Consider the following 15,672-nt stretch of genomic DNA (forward strand, 5'->3'; position numbering starts at 1 on the left):
CTGCCAGGCTGCGCTGCCCTGGCTCCTGGGGCTCCCCAAACTGTTTCCAGCCAGCCAGCACGGGCCTGGCTGCGTTTCAGGCACCTCCGCAAGCGGGTGAAGCTGCACGGGGGCTGCAGGTGGAGGGAGGGACGGATGCACAGATGCACGGACAGATGCACGTGTGCACGATGCACGGGATGGACAGATGCACGTGTGCACGATGCACGGATGGACAGGCGGCATCCTGCCAGGGCCAGGCAGAGCCGAGGGGTCCCCACGGCATTTCAGAAGTGGCGAGGAGAAGCGGTGAGCCCTGGTGACGTGCCTCGCGTGGAAGCCAGACCCAGGCGCTCTCACCTGTTGATGAGGTCCTCGTTGCTGTCGCTTTCCATCTCGTCCTCGATGGCCGCCTGCAGGTCCCCGATGCGCTTGAAGGCCAGCTTCAGGTCCGACTGCAGGCTCTGGTTGGCGGCTTCCAGGCTCTCCAGGTCCATCTCCTGCGGGGAGGGAGCGGGGTGAGCCAGGTACCGCGGGGAAAACCCCCCCATCCTCCTGCCCGGTCCCATGGTGGGTGCCTCACCAGCTCGTGCTTCTTGCGGCTGGCCTCCGCCTCCTTCTTGGCCAGCTCGCCCATCTCCTCCTTGACGTCGCGGAGCTGTCGCTGCAGCCGCTTGTTCTGCTCCTTCTCCCGGTTCTCGGCGGCCGCGCGCTGATCCCGCTCCTCTGTCAGCTTCTCCATGTTCTCCTTCAGCCGTGTGGCCAGGCTCTGCGGAACGACGGGCGCGGGGTCACCCCAGATCCCCCCACGGACCCCTCACCCTGCAGCAACACCACCAAGGGCTCACGCGACGACGGATCCCATCCCCATGAATTTACACAAGGAGATGGAGGATAAACTCCCCCCAGGGCCGAGGAAGGGGCAGAACAACCGTGGGGGCTTTGTCGAATTGGAAAAATAGATTTAACTGTGTGTGAAGTAATTACAGCGTGTAACGTAGGGAAAAAATAGCTCCCATTCTCCCCCAGCCGCTGAGCCAGCCGCTGCATATTTATGGCCCCGGCAGAGAGAGCGAGGAAGGGAAATAACAGCTAGGAAAATATTAAGAGGAGAGCTAAGCTGCTCCGCTCCCCCGGCAGAGCTGCAAAGGCAGAATATAAAGCAGGCTGCGTTTAGCGGGGCCGGGAGAGTCTATAATTTCCGTAAGTCAATGCAGGGAAAGAGCAGCACTTTGCCGGGCTGGGTGGTGGATTACTGTTATCGGCGCTTGCAGGGAGCTTTCCCTGTGGGGATGGGGACGGGCTGCCGGCAGGGGAGGGCTGCAGCGTGGGGGGTCCTAGGGAGGGGATATCGAGGATTCGCTCAGCGGAGCTCCTGGGCAGCTTCACATCATGGTCCCATTGCATCCCGGTCCCAGCCGGAGCGGAGGGAAAGCCCAGCACCTACCTCCAGGCGCTTGACTTGTGTCCGCTCGAACTCCAGCCTGGTCTCCAGCTCACGGATCTTGGCCTCTTGCCGGCTCACCAGCGACTTGTCCACCATGGATTGCTCCAGGAACTCCAGCTGGCTCTGCAGGCCTTGCAGCTGCCGGGGGTGGGGTGGGGGCACAGCCTCAGCCTCAACCACAACCTCCCTGGCCCCCCGCCACACCGCCCTGGAGCAGAGCTGCCGGCCACACTGCGCCCGTCCCAATGGAGAGCTCCCCATGGGACTGCTCTGCAACCCCCCAGGGTGGAAGGGGCCACCCCACAGGGTGGGCAGTGGGTGTCTGGGTGCCCCCCTGTCCCCCTCGCTTCACTCGGGGCGCGCGCCTGCGCCCAATGTCGGTGCTCCCCACCTTCTCCTGCAGCTCCTGCTTCTCCTTGCTGACCTCCTCCAGCTGTGCCTGGAGGTCATTCATCTGCGCCAGGTCCCGGGACGCCTGCGGGACACACCGGGGCCATCAGCGGGGACCCCACTGCGCCGGCTCCGAGAGGGGTGTTACGGGGGGCCGGGGGTGCCGTGGCTGCTGTTCCCCCCTCACCTGGGCCACAGCCGCCTTGTGCTTCTTCATCAGCTCGTTCATGTCCTCCTGGTCCTCCTCCAGCCGACTCTGCACCTCGTTCTTCTCCCGCTGCAGCCGGCTCAGCTGCTCCTCCAGCTGCGGGGAGCCGCCTGCATCTCCCACTGCACCCCGGGAGCGGGGCACCCACCCCCCAAAACCACACCGAGCGGCATGGGATCACCCTGCCGGCATGCCATGTGCCAGTGGAGGTCTCCCCCCGGGTGCAGGTGGGGCACGACCCCATCACGGTGCATCGCACCCCAAAAACACTTACCGCTGCCTTAGCCTTGGCGAGGTCGTCGATCTGCAGGTGGAGGTCTTCGATCTCCACCTCCATGGACTTGCGGGCCTTGACGGCGGCTGCGCAGGTGAACTCCGACTCCTCCAGCTGCGGGGACACGGCTCAGTGCCCGGCCGGGGGACGGGTATACCCCGTGTCTGTCAAGGGCTGCGTTTTTGGGGGGGTCTGGATGCACACCTGGTTCTTGAGCTGGGCGATCTCTCTCTTGCTGGGCGCGTTGTTCTTCAGGTGGTCCAGCATGATTTGCGCATCGGCCAGTAGCGCCTTCGTCCTCTTCAGGTCCCGGCGCAGGCGCTTCTCCGTCTCGAAGTCCCGCTGGTTGGCCTGCGGCAGGGGGGGGACCGTGCCAGGGCACCGTGCCGGCGGGGTGCCCACCCCTCCATGGCCACCTCGGGGTCTCCAAAGGGAGGCACGCGCCCGGCTGTCCCCCGCCCTACCTGCTCGCTGATGGCGGATAACTTGCTCTCCAGCTCCCGTTTCTCTCTCAGCACCTTCTGCTTGTCCTCGTACTCCTCCTCCAGCTGCACCTCCATCTGCTTCAGCTGGGGGACAGCAAGGGCAACCCGGTCAGGGTGGCAGGAAGGGGCCGGGACCTCCCTCTCGCGTGTCCCCACATACCGGGGATGCCAGGTGACCCCACCGGCCCGGTGTTTGCGCAACCAGAGGCACGAAGCCCGGCGTACGTTGGCCAGGGCAGCGGAGGGACCGGTCGGACCTGCCAGGCCAGCGAAGCTGCCCCGTGGCCGCGTGGGAGCCGGGTGCTGCGTGACAGTGCCCGGCTGGCAGCTCCCGGCACCCGGCTGGGGCACCGGGACGCATCCTGGCCCCCCTTGGGCAGAGGGGCCGCAGCCGAGCCCTACCTTCTTCTGGCACGACTGCCGAATCTCCTCCACCTCCTCGTCGCGGCTCTCCACCTCCTTGGCGTGGGTCTGCCGCAGCCTCTCCATCTCCATCTCTAGCCGCAGCTTGGCCTGTAAACGGGGGGGGGGGATGTGGTCAGAGCAAAGGGGACGTGAGGACCCCCCCCACGCCGCTCCCTGGGTGCCACTCACCCTGAAAACCCCCCGGTCCGAGGCCGGCCGGGCTGCCCGCCCCACAGTGACCTGCCGGGCCATGGCACAGAGGGCCAGGAGCCGCGTCGGCAGCCGCGATGCCTGGCCCGACGCCGGGCTGAGGGCGACCGCCTCCTCTTCCCAGGCAAGCCCGGCCCAGGTAATAACAGCCCTGCATGAAACCACCCCACCCAGAAACCTCACCCCTCCCCGCTGTACCTGCTCCAGCATCTGGATGGTCCCAGCCTGCTCGTCCAGTTCCTCCTCCTGGTCTTTGACCTTCGCCTCCAGGTCCCTCAGCTGCTTCTTCACCTTGGCCAGGGAGGCCTCATCCTTTGACTCCTGGGAGGAGATGTCCTGCAGCTCGGCTTCCAGCGCCTCCGCCTTCTGCGTCAGCCCCGTGATGTCCGAGTCCTTGTCCTGCCGAGAGAAGGGGTCACCGTGAGCCCGGGGCACCCGCCGGTTGGGGGACTGAGGGGAGGACCGGGGACCGCTCACCTCCAGCAGCTGCTTGAGGCCGAAGACCTCGGCCACCAGCACGTCCTTCTCGCGGCTCAGCTTCTCCCGCTGCAGCCTCTCCCGCTGCGCCTCCTCGTGCGCCTGCGAGAGCTCGCTGTCGAACCTGTGCGGGGAGAGCGGAGCGGGCGCTCAGCACCCCGCCACGGGCACCGGGGTCGGGTCTCCGGCCCTGCGCCACCGGCACGGTGCCGAGCATCCCCATCCCACCGCAGCAGGCACCGGCAAGGGCGGCGTGCCGCCGAGTGCTCATTCAAAACACGCTGCTGCTGAGCCTTTAATTGCCATCACGGCGGTGTGGAGCCACTTGGAGAAACTCCTCCCGACGCCTTCGCTCAGCGGCTAACGGAGAGCGCAGCACCCATAGCACAGACCCCAGCAGCCCCAGTAGCCACCCGGCGGGGCCGGCACTTGCCAGCAGGGACTGTGGCTGCTAACGGTGGGGGCTTGGCTACGCGGAGGCAGCCAGGGACACCGCACCCTTCAAGCGGGACGCGGAGGGGCTGCAGGACGCGGAGGGGCTGCAACGCATGGCGGGGTCTGCAGCAGAGACGGGCTCTTACGGCAGCTCGGCTCTCCCAGCCGCAGCCCGGTGCCGCGGTCCCCAGGGGAGGTGGCACCGGTCCCGTCCCCGGAGGGGACACGAGCCCCCAGTGGGGGAGTGCTCAGCACAGCCCGGAGCCAGGCAGCACCAGAGCAGCCTCTCTCAATGCCCCTGGGATGAGATCAGCCGGGTTTGCTCCAAAATCGCTGCCTTTGGGGCTTGGAAAACAACCCTGCGCTTGAGTTTGTGACCTCCCTTAAACACCTCGGCAGCTAATCCCCATTTTTCCTCGCACTGGGTAATAAACAGCTGCATTAGCACAGACTCCAATCCGCGGAAATTGAAATTAATTAGATTGGATTCTCTCGCTGTATTTGTGTGTGTGATCATTACCATAATGAGATGAAAGCGTCCCTGCTGCTTAATAACGTTAGCAAACTTTGGGACTGGGAGAGGAGATGGGATGAGAGCGAGTGCCGAGCAGAGACGTGGGGCACAAGCAGCCTCCACCGTGGGGCACGGCCCCCCACGGGGCGATCACTTGGCTCCGGGTCCCCGAAAAGGGCATCGGGGTCCGCCCCCCCCAATGAACACACCCAACCCAGGCAGCCCCATCCTGCTGGAGACACCTCAGCCAAGCGGGAGCTGGTGAAGTGCCCAAATCCCTGCTAAAATGGTAATGCCACTTCGCAAGAGGCTCGCCAGGCGGCGAGGATGCCGTCCGCCCCCGCATCCTCCCTCCCACCGCCAGCGCGCGCTCCCCACCTCCGCTGCTTCTTCTCCAGGTCGTGGTTGCGTCCTTGCTGGCCCTCGAGGTGCAGCTTGGTGTCCTGCAGCTCCGCGGCCAGGCGCTGGCACTTCTTCTTCAGCTGCTGCAACGCCCGCTGGCTCTCCTCGCTGTCTGCCTGCAGGTCCGTCAGCTGCGGGCAGGAGCAGGCAGGGCGGTGAGGGCTCCGGGAAGCCACCGCGCTCCCCGCTGCCCCGGCCACGTCCTCCCTCAGCTCCGAGCAGGCAGCGGCTGCCCACCCCCTGCCCGTCCCCACGCTGAGCGGACCGGGGAGTCCCCGGGGTCGAACCCTACTCACCCTCCGCTCCAGCTGCCTCTTGCCCTGCTGCTCCACCTCCAGCTTGTCCTCCAGCTCCTGCTGCAGCCGTTTCTTGGTGAAGTCGATCTCCCGCACCGCCCGCTCGTATTTCAGCCGCCATTCGCCACCTGCGCGGGGAAACGGGGTCACTGAGGGGCTGCGCGGGGCGGTACGGGGCCACCGTGGAGGTGGTGGGCACGGTGCTGTGACCGCGGGGCAGACCCAGGGTCTGTCGGCGGCGAGCACTGGAGGCAGGACGGTACCTGAATCGTCATCGTCGAGCTCCCCGTTGAGCTCGGCCGCCCGGATGAGCCGAGCCTCCATCACCTCCATCTCCATGGACTCCATCTGCTTCTTCAGAGCATCGTACTTGGCCTGGGAGGGAACGCGGCTGTGGTGAGCACCGGGGGGGGGGCCGGGAGACGCTGCGAGGCTGGGGAGAGGCGCGTTTACCTGCAGGTCCTTCATCTCCTTCTCGGCCCGCAGCCTCTCGGCCGTCTCGGCGTCCAGCAGCTGGGAGGCCGATTCACCGGTGTTTCGCTCGTCCGTCAGCTCCGATGTCAGCTCTGTGATCTGGCGGCAGAGGAGGGGAGCGGGACCGTGGGCCGGGGCAGGCCGGCACAGCACCGCAACCCCTCCCGGTGCCGGCAAGGACCTACCCTGCTCTCCAGGCGGTCGCTGTTGAGCCGGAGCTCGTTACGCTCCTTCTCCACCTTCTCGAGTTTGCTTTTCAGCTGCTGGATCTCTTCCTGCAACAGAGCGGGCGGTGAGGGAGGGAGGCAGGCGTAAGGGGAAGAGGTTGGCAAGCAAGAGCCTGGCAGGTCTCTGCACCCCCCCAGCGCTCCCCCCCCCACCCCAGCACTGGGTGGGCAGGGTGGGGGCTCCCCGAGGCGGGGGCCGCTCTCCCCTGCCAAGGGCTGGGCAGGGACTTTCCCCAACCCGCTCCACCGCCGTGCTGACTCCAACCCCATAAATGGTGTCGAAACGCCAGGCAGCCCCGGCGAAGCTGGAGAGGGGTCACCGCGCACCCCCCCCCCCCCCCCCCCGGGAGAGGGGGTGGGAAGAAACCCACCCATCGGCAGCTCGCCAAAGGGTTTGGGTGCACCCAGCCCAGGTGGGGAGGGAGGGGGCCCGCCGGGATGCCCAAGGGACCACCAGCCAGCACTGCGGAGGCGTGCCCGGCTGCCAGCTTCAAGCGCGTCTTTCTCTCCCCTCCTCTGGTCCCAGCACAGGCTGGGGGGGGGCAGGAGGGGCCCAGGTGCCCCCACCCCAGGTCCCCGTCCTCGGCGGGTTGGGGTGAAAGCTGAGCCAGGCAGCGGCTCCACGCCGGGCGGGCTCGGCGGGGGCACGAGTGTCTGGTTGCCAGCGCGGCACGGAGCCCCGCATATGCCTCTCGGCACACGGTTTCATTTCCATTCTCCACGCCTTGTAATTGGGCTCATGCAACAGCCGGCTCTCGGGATGCTAATGACATGCTGATTCGCAAATTAGGGAGCAATTTGAGCCTGGCACTGACAGGGTGCAGGGCAGCCGCGGTCCTGCATCTCAGCCCATCACGGGCTCCTGCATCCCACGCTACCGTGGGGTCCTGCATCCCACCCCACTGTGGGCTCCTGCATCCCACCCTTCCCTGGGCTCCTGCATCCCACCCCACTGTGGGCTCCTGCATCCCACCCTGCCACGGTAGGATGATCCTGCATCCCACCCCACCACAGGACCCGGCATCCCACCCCCCCGTGGGGGTCCTGCATTCCACCCCACTGCAGGATCCTACATCCCAGCCCACTGCGGGGCCCTTCCCGGGACCAACGCTCCCCTGAGCCCACCCTGCTCCATCCAGCATCCCCCGGCACAGAGATACCCACGTCTTTGCCGCGGATCTGGTCCTCGGTGAGCTGCACCTCGATGAGGGGCCGCACGGTGGTGAAGAGCTTCCACCAGGGCCAGCCCTTCACCCCCTTGTTCTTCTTGATGTTCTTCTGCACGCACCGGATGGCCAAATCTTGGATCTGTGCGGGGCGCAGTATCAGCACAGGGTACGGTGTCAGCACGGGGTGCTGCCGGCAGGGCAAAGTGGGGCGGGCGGGCGCTCAGCACCCCTGCCGGCACCCCGGCCTGCTCCCCTTCGTTAGCATTTGGGCTAATTGCACCCGGCTTATCCGCTGTTTGATTCTCTCCAGCCCCTCCAAACGCTAATCTAGCGGAAGGCAAGGTGCTGCCGAGATGCCTATTTTATGCCCTCTTTAATAATAAAAGTAGGAGCCGACGCGCCGCTTCATCCCGCCGCGGCGATGCCCAGCACCCTCCCTGCCGGTTCCCCCCGGCCCCCCGGTTCCCCCCGGCCCCCCACGGCTCCCCACGGCTGGGCGGTCGCAGGGGGAGGCGGGAGGAGGAGGTGCTGGCCCAGGCGCCGGCAGAAAGGCTGTGCTGCCCATTTTAGGCGAAATTGTGCGGCGGAGCGGGGAGGGGAGAGCCGCTGGGACGAACCTTCCTCTTCTTGAACTGCTGCCGTGCCAGGAAGCCCCTGCACGCTGCCTGGAAGAGGGTGATGTTCCTGCTGGTCTGCGCGTCCCGCTGCTCCTCCAGCCTGGCCAGTGACCCGGCCCGGAAAAACACCTGCGGGAAGGGAATGGGGTGAGATGTCGACGAGTGCCGGCATCCCTCTGGCCACGCCGTGCCACCCTCCCGTTGCTCCGGCTGGTGGGGATGCGGCTCTTCCCTCTGCAGCCACTGGTCCTGTCCCGCCGTGGGGGTTTTATTTCCCAGGCACGAGGAATGCCGTAGGTGGGAGCAAACAGTGCCGCCCTTGTGCTGCCCTGCCGCGCCGTGCTGAGCTATGCCGCCCACGCTCGCCCGTGCCGCCACCGCTACCCGCAGCCAGCGTCGGGCATCGTACCCGGCTCAAGCCCATGTGGTAGCTGCTCTTTTCCAGGTCCAGCGACTCCAGGAGCTCCTCCACCGCCTGCAGGGAGGGAGAGGCGTCAGGGCTGGCTGGCGGCACCCCAGGGGTGCAGGGGACCCCAGACCGCAGCGCCGGCCCCAGCACGGGGCACGCACCCGCTTCTCATCCACCACGATGTAGTTGCGCCCGTGCTTCTTGGTCAGGTGCGGGGCCAGGACGTCAAAGCGCCGTCTGAACTCCGCAAACACCATGTGGTCGGGGTACCCTGCGGGCAGCAAGAGAGAGCGGGGCTGCAGGGACAGCCAGGACGCCCGGGGGATGGCCGGGGACAGCCCTGTGTGCCCTGACTTGCTGGTGCCAATCTTTTGGGAGAGTTGATGGGGACACCCCACTTGGCACAAGGTCCCCATGGGGCCAGGCATAGCCAGAGTGCCCTGACCCTCCCCGGGAGGTTTTCTTTGGCTGTGTCCTCCAGCAATTTTGGCCGGGATCTGGGGAGAAAGTGGCCAGATCACACCCTGAGGGGAGCGCAGGGACACACATGTTGCCTGTGCAAGCAAACAAGCCCTGCTCCGGCTCCGCTCTGAGCCGCAGCCAACTTCTGCATCAGGCTCACAGTGCTGAGCCTCCACATCTTAATTAACGACGGGGTATTGACAGAGACGCTGACCCCGGCACAGCCGGCTGGCCACAGCCGTCGATCCAGGAGGTGCGCGGGCAGCATCGATTTCCGATCGTGGCAGGAAGGGTCCGGCCTCCAGGCAATAAAACCTCGGCTGGGCGGCCAGCCACGCGTATCGATAAATGCTTTGCTGAGCACAACCCGGAGTCCCTCGCCCCAGCGGGACAGGGGCCGACTGCCAGCAGGAGAGCTGCCAGGAGCCGGCGGCACCAGCGGAGACACCCAATTAAGGCCATGCCTGTCCCCGGCGCAGATAACGGCCCCGCAGGGGAGGGGGGACGGGGACAGGACCGCCCTGGGGGGACGGCTGGCAGCCACGGGGGGCTCGGAGCAAAAGCACGAGCCGAAGGGGTTCCCCAGGGGGGCTTTGGCTCCCCAGAGAGGAGACACAGCCGGGACCCCCGCGACACCCATCCCCGCATCTGGACGTGAACCGCAGCCCTGGCATCCCCGCGCCGCGGGTGCCAGGGGTGCCGGCGGCGCGGCTCACCTTGGCGGTACATGCGGAGGGCGTCGAGCAGGCGGGAGCCGCGGAGCTGAGCGCGCAGGAGGGGCACGTCCAGCTGCATGAGCCCGGCTTCGCAGTGCTCCGCTGGCAGCTCCAGCTCGCTGCCGCTCACTCGCCGGCACGGCACAGCCCGGGGGTCCCCGCCGCCCCCCGCCGCCTTGGGCAGGAAGCAGTGCACGAAGTGGAGCTTAGACTTCTTGATGCTGTCGATGAGGGCATCCTGCAGGCACGGGGAGAGCGGGGTGAGCGGTGACACGCGGCAGTGCCCCAGCCGGACCCGGGGACCCTGCCTTGGCACTCTTTCACTCACCACTTGCAGCTTGATCTGGATGCAGAGGGATTTCTTCTTGACGGCGGCCACGCCGGTGGTGAAGGTCTTGCGCATGCTGGTGGCCCGGCGCAGGGCCAGCTGGGAACCCCCCTCCAGCCCCGCCACCGAGCCCGACAGTACCAGTGCTGACCCGCCACGGCCGGCAAACAGGCTGCTGATGACTTTCCTGTGGGGCACGGAGGGGAGGTCACCCCCCCAAAATCACCTCTCCTCCCCGCTGTGCTCCCCCCGCTGCCCCAGGACCCCACTCACTTCTGCGACTCCTGCAGCAGGACGGAGGCATTTTGGGAAGCCGGGTTGTGCTTGACATGGTTGAGCCAGCCCGTGGCATCGTACTCAACCCAGTTGGTCCCCGAGCTGTGACCCAGGAGGAAGTGTCGGGGCTTGTCACTGGGGAGCAGCGGGTTGTGCCCTGTGGGGACAAATGGCACCGATAGGCACGGAACCGGTGCTTTGCCAACACACGGCCCCGTGGTGCCGGGCCCCGCCTGACCTTTCTTGCCCCCTTCCTGGGGGCCGTAGTAGGAGAAAAGCCGCTCCAGCAAGGTGTCCTCATTGCCGCCCGGCTGCAGTGCCTCCTCCTCCAGCAGCCACAGTAGCCCCCGCGCCTCGTCTGTGCGGGCCAGTGACCGGACCTGTGGGCGACACCGTGCTTGGTCCGGCACACCGGTGTCCGCCGGAGCGGGGATGGGGGGACACGGGGGACCCGGGCCACCCAGGGAGCATGCAAACTCAGCTGCTATCAGCAGCAAGGAAAAGTGGCACCACGTGAGAGTGCCCCTGCTTAATGGAGACCCAGTAAGGAAAGAGTCAGTACATAATATTCCGGGCAGCGAGATGCTCACTGGCGTGGGAAACGCTATGCTCAGGCATCCGTGGGATGAAACCCAGCACTGGACTGGTGCTAGCAGCCCCCCCTCGGTCTCTGCAGCCTCCTCCAGCAGGAACTGGAGCACCCCAGAGACTGGTGCACCTTGGGGACCTATGCACCCTGAGGACCAGAGCACCCCAGGGACTGGAGAACCTTGGGGACCCACGCACCCTGGGGACCTGAGCACCCTGGGGACCAGAGCACCCTGGGGACCTGAGCACCCTGGGCATCGCCCAAGGGCTCCTCGCCCTCCTGCCCGTGACATGGGCAGCTCCCGGGACAAGCAGGGAACACCATACCAGGGGATGCACCAGGGATGTGGGCTGCACGCGTGCTCGCAGACGCGCTCTCATGGCCAAGCGTTGGGGACAGCCCCTCTCCTTCCCCTAACTAACTACCGCCAAAGGGCCACGAAAGCCACTCGGCCGCTGCCTCATGCTACAAACTGCCGTGAGGCGGCCACGAGGAAGCGCGGCGGGTGCTTACCAGCGCCTGGTGCGAGGGCTGGTCTACAACAGCTACGGAGCCAGAGGAGCCGGGCTCGGCGTCAGCCAGGGCAAGCTCTATGTTCTCCTGGTGAAGGGGGAGAGAGGTGCGGTTAGTGCCTGCGTGACGGGGGAGCAGCGATAGGGATTCGGCAGCTGATCAGGGCGTTGGTGTCAACGGGGTCTGGGCAGGAGGCAGGGCTTTGCCGGCGTCCCACTGCCCCGCTGCGCTGGCAAGGCACAGGGCGATGCCGGGTGCCGAGAGGGGACCAGGACACATGCAAAGGTCCCCCTGGGGTGTCGGTGCTGAGATGGAGCAACAGCAGTGATCTTCCCCACCGCCACCACCCACAGCCACCCCACCATCTCCCGGCCTGGCAGGTTTGCAGGCAAAACTGCCTGGCTGGGGCCGGAGCTGCCGGCAAAGGGACCGCTGGCAGCGGGAGCCTTGGGGAAACCCCTGCTGCATCGAGCGTCGTGTCAGAGCTGCTTTTGCTGGAACCAGTCCAGAAGGACTGTGCGTTAAGAAACTGGGGGGAACGCCGTAGGAGATGCTTGCGCAGAGAGGGGAGGGAAGGAGGGGAGGAGGCGATGGCAGCGCTGGGCATCCCCGTTACCTCCTTGTATCGCTCCAGCTCGCGGGCGAAGGTGCGCTGGTGGAAGAGGAGCTGCAGGCGCTCCTGGGCGTAGTTGTGGCAAAGCTCCTCGAAGGTGGCCCCCCGGCTCTGCCCTGCCAGCTCCGGGTTTTGCGCCCCGGGGGTGTCTACCACCGTCACCGAGCACACCGAGTGCTGGCTCGACTTCAGCGCCCTGTGGAGGACAAAGGGACACAGCGGGGTGAGCGGGTGCTGCCAGCTCCCCCTCCCTGGCTCTCCCCCCAGTCTCCCAGCACGTACCTGTTGAGGAGGGAGATGAGGAGGGTGAAGAGCTCGGAGTACAAGCCGGCCGCCATGCCCTCCAGGCACTCCAGCGCCGTCAGCTTGGGACCTGCCCAAGGCAACCCTGAGTGTCCCCATCCTGGCGTCCCCCGGGCCACCCGCTGTCCCCGCCGTCCCTCACCCTACCTGTGCTGCCTTCGCCCAGGGGGGGCTCGTCCGGGCCCTGCCGGAACGAGGTGGATCGCTGCAGGGTGCCCTTGGGCTGGTGTTTGAAGATGGAGGAGGAGAGCTCCTCCAGGCTGCAGCCCAGCAGGTAGGCGGCTTTCTGAGCCCACTCGTGCCGTGCAAACTGCTTCCTCCCGGCTGGAGGGTGGAAAAGGAGGCTCGGTGTCAGCTGGGGCATTCCCCCCAAATGGGGGGCATTTCCAGCCAGACCCGGGATGGTCTCAGGGTCCCCCAGAGCAGGCTGGGGATGCTGCGCACAGTGGGAACACGTGGCTGGTGCCGGAGGGCCAAGAAAGCGTGTTTTGGGGTCTGAGTAGAGGAGATGGGGGTGAACGGCTTCGTGCCTCTGCAGGGCTGAGCCCAGAGCCACGCCGTGGGACAGGGAGCGGGGGTCACCCCTTGCCACCGCTGCCCAGGGACCCCTGGGGCCTGTGACGGTGCAGGACTCTGATCCGCCCCAGCACAGGGACACGTCCCTGCTCGGCCGCGTGCACCGAGCAGCCCCGCCGCGATGCGGCAGGACAGACCGCGGCTGCCGGACACAAGCACACGGATGCCGGGTGAGGGCAGGGGAGGTGGGAGCAGGTTAATGGTGACACGCAGGGACACGACAGCGGGAAGGCGGCGGCACGCGGGAGGGGGAAGCCAGAGACACGCGCGGAGAACGAGACTTTACCTTCGTCGGCGTCTGCATTGCAAAAGGGCAGCATGCACCATGCGAACAGAGACAAGGGTTAGAAACAACGGCACGTGACAGCGCGGACACGCGGCACGGGGACGCCCTCCTGCCAAGACATGCCACGCGCAGGCACCACCACCCCACCCGCATGCCAAGCCTGGTCTCCCCCCAGGCATCGTTGCAGTGAGACGCTGCGACCCGGCGTGGGGGCCCTTCTCCTGTGAACCCCAGCTGCACCGTGGGCACTGGCGGGGAGCAGCTCAGCTCTGCCCCAGCGCATGGGGAGCCGCTGTCGGATCCAGCCTTGTACAAATGCCGAGGGGCCAAGGAAATGGGGGCTGATGCGGCTGAGCTGGCTCTGAGCATCCCCAGTGTCCACGAGATGCAGGGGAGGCTCCAGAAGCAGCACTGAGTTGGGGCCGGGATGCTCCCCCTGAGCAGGATCTGGGGTTCCCCCAAAGCAGACCCCCATAAAGAGGCTCCCAAGCCACCGGAGCACCCCGCCGCAGTGGGTGCAGTGCGGCCCTGCTGCCCTCTAGTGCCTTGAAGCACCCCATGGGCCAGCACTGCACCCCGCTGTGCCCCCAAGACCCCTCTGGTCTCTCCCTCCCTATCCCCACCTCATCTTTTTTTCCCCAGGGCTGCAAATTCCCTCGGTGCAGCCGCCAGCTCCAGGTACCCGTTTCGGGTGTCCTGTGCCCAGGCCCTCCCGCCAGCGTGCAGCACCATGGGGGCTTCCAGCACAACGCGGGGGGAAGGCTGAAGCCCCCAGGGGGAGAAGAGCAGCCCCACGAAGCCTAATTCACCACCCCCCGGGATGGAGAGTGAAGCCGGTGCCCATCAGAGCAAGCCCTGCAGCCCACGGTGAGCTCTGGGTGCCAGGGCAGCCCTGCCCCACGCCACCAATGGTGCCAAGAAGACCGGGTGGGGGGTCCTGATGGGCAGCAGGCAAATTTGGGGCTGCCAGAACCCAGCCGGGGGTCAGGGTTGATCCTGGCACACCAGCAGCATCCCAAGCTCCCATTTCAGCCCCTAAACCAGCACCGCGCGGCACCACCCGGAGCAGAGCCCCCCGCGGCTCCGATTACCGGCTCCGTCCGCCAGCGGCTCTGCGGGGAGGACAGGGGGGAGAGGTGTTACACTGGGGACAGGGGACACGCACCCCCTGACTCCCTCAGCCCCAGCCAGGCCCCCGGTCCCCCAAGTTGGCAGATGCCGGCCCTGGGTCTGGAGGTGTTCGATTCCCACCAGCCAGCGGGACCACCCCGACCGAGGGGGCAAAGCCAGGTCCCCCAGAGCACCCAGGGTGGCAGGGCACTGCCCCAAACACCCCTGTCAGCTAACACAGCCCCAAACATCCCCCCAGGGCTCGATCACGCCAAGGGGGGGGTCATTTGCAAGGTGCTGAGGTGCTGGCGATCGCTCCGGGACCCCACGCAGCCACCAGCTCCGAGCCTCGGCTTATTAATGCCTCTGAGCCCTCAGCAGCTCGTTACCTTTCGTGGCCCCGGCGGCCCCCAGATGATAAATGGCCCCGAGGACGAGCCAGAAGGCTTTCTGCTCATCGCTGGAGATGCCCATCACCTTCATGGCAGCCTGGAGCTTGTTGAACTGCTGGGTCGCCTTCTGCTTTTCCTCCGGCTGTGGAGAGCAATGGGAGCCATCGGTGTGGGAGCCCGGCTCTGCCTCCCCCTGTACCTGAATGGGCCAGGGAACCGCAGCACCGCCCCCCCCCCCGCCACAGCCCCCCACCCAGCCCGATCGCAGCGACCTTGGAAAGGGGTGCGATGCCAAAGACGTTGTTCTCTGCCAGGTGGTTGAAATGAAGCTCAGTCCTGCGGGAATAAACACCGAGATTGGCCCCACGTGGGAGACCCCGGAGACCCCCTGGGCCAGGGGCCGTGACCTTGCCCCCCCCCCCCCCGGCTCACCGCAGGGTGCTGTCAGAGCAGGCCAGCAGGTAGTAGAAGACGTTGAAGGTGGCCTCGTTGGCCGGGCGCTTGGCGACGCGCAGCTTCTCCAGCAACAGCGTCTGATGGAGGTGGGAAAGTTGGGAACCATCCCCAAGGGCTCCGCTCCCACCAAGACCTCCCCAGCCCACCCCAGCCTCATCCTTGCTGCCTGCCCAGGGTCCCCACGGAGACATGAGAGTCTCCCCACACGGCAGGGCATCGTATGAATGCAAACATCAGCCAAGCAACCCGTGAGCATCTCCTCTCCTGGGGTGTCTGCTACTACGGGAGCACAAAGCGGCTCTCTTGAATTTTAAGGGCTCTGCTGTTATGACACTGGGGTGGCGTCTGGAAGAAAGACACCCCAATATCGGGGCTGACTCAGCAAGGACGGGCAGTTGATCTGTGCGTGTCTGGGTGCGAACAAAGATGAGAGCGGGATGCCCAGCTGCTAAGCACTGCGAGCGCAGCCGGGCGGCCGGCGGGGGTCTGCGGCAGGGCTCGTGGGCTAGCGCATGGCCGGGCTGCCGGGAGGAAAACACGCTGGCGAGGACGGACCGGCTCCCACGCCAAGGGGAGCTGCCCCGGTGAGGATGGACCGGCTCCCGTGCCGGGGGTGGAGGCCATCCTGGCCCCC

At 66.5% G+C, this 15,672-nt stretch overlaps 1 protein-coding gene across 12 annotated transcripts in view; it reads right to left on the reverse strand.

The window, feature by feature from the left end:
• The window catches only part of MYO18A (myosin XVIIIA), a 40,402-nt gene that overhangs the window by 7,306 nt on the left and 17,424 nt on the right, over positions 1–15,672 (reverse strand). For 11 of the 12 annotated variants that reach the window (XM_041126568.1, XM_041126567.1, XM_041126563.1 and 8 more), the window contains 32 exons: positions 15,015–15,115; positions 14,855–14,918; positions 14,580–14,724; positions 13,081–13,092; positions 12,366–12,542; positions 12,198–12,288; positions 11,919–12,111; positions 11,303–11,389; positions 10,439–10,580; positions 10,198–10,357; positions 9,925–10,111; positions 9,597–9,834; positions 8,580–8,689; positions 8,419–8,484; positions 8,010–8,138; positions 7,388–7,531; positions 6,182–6,271; positions 5,976–6,095; positions 5,786–5,897; positions 5,523–5,650; positions 5,203–5,357; positions 3,876–3,999; positions 3,597–3,797; positions 3,186–3,296; positions 2,763–2,867; positions 2,503–2,649; positions 2,299–2,412; positions 2,004–2,120; positions 1,818–1,901; positions 1,427–1,564; positions 563–748; positions 340–479 (listed from right to left, as the gene is read on the reverse strand). In XM_041126568.1, coding sequence (XP_040982502.1) covers positions 340–479; positions 563–748; positions 1,427–1,564; positions 1,818–1,901; positions 2,004–2,120; positions 2,299–2,412; positions 2,503–2,649; positions 2,763–2,867; positions 3,186–3,296; positions 3,597–3,797; positions 3,876–3,999; positions 5,203–5,357; positions 5,523–5,650; positions 5,786–5,897; positions 5,976–6,095; positions 6,182–6,271; positions 7,388–7,531; positions 8,010–8,138; positions 8,419–8,484; positions 8,580–8,689; positions 9,597–9,834; positions 9,925–10,111; positions 10,198–10,357; positions 10,439–10,580; positions 11,303–11,389; positions 11,919–12,111; positions 12,198–12,288; positions 12,366–12,542; positions 13,081–13,092; positions 14,580–14,724; positions 14,855–14,918; positions 15,015–15,115 — 4,118 coding nt within the window. The remainder of the gene's footprint in view (positions 1–339; positions 480–562; positions 749–1,426; positions 1,565–1,817; positions 1,902–2,003; positions 2,121–2,298; positions 2,413–2,502; positions 2,650–2,762; positions 2,868–3,185; positions 3,297–3,596; positions 3,798–3,875; positions 4,000–5,202; positions 5,358–5,522; positions 5,651–5,785; positions 5,898–5,975; positions 6,096–6,181; positions 6,272–7,387; positions 7,532–8,009; positions 8,139–8,418; positions 8,485–8,579; positions 8,690–9,596; positions 9,835–9,924; positions 10,112–10,197; positions 10,358–10,438; positions 10,581–11,302; positions 11,390–11,918; positions 12,112–12,197; positions 12,289–12,365; positions 12,543–13,080; positions 13,093–14,579; positions 14,725–14,854; positions 14,919–15,014; positions 15,116–15,672) is intronic. The other variant, XM_041126559.1, reaches the window with a different exon arrangement.

Source organism: Aquila chrysaetos, chromosome 10 (genome assembly GCF_900496995.4).
Source record: "Aquila chrysaetos chrysaetos chromosome 10, bAquChr1.4, whole genome shotgun sequence".
Lineage (NCBI taxonomy): Eukaryota > Metazoa > Chordata > Aves > Accipitriformes > Accipitridae > Aquila > Aquila chrysaetos.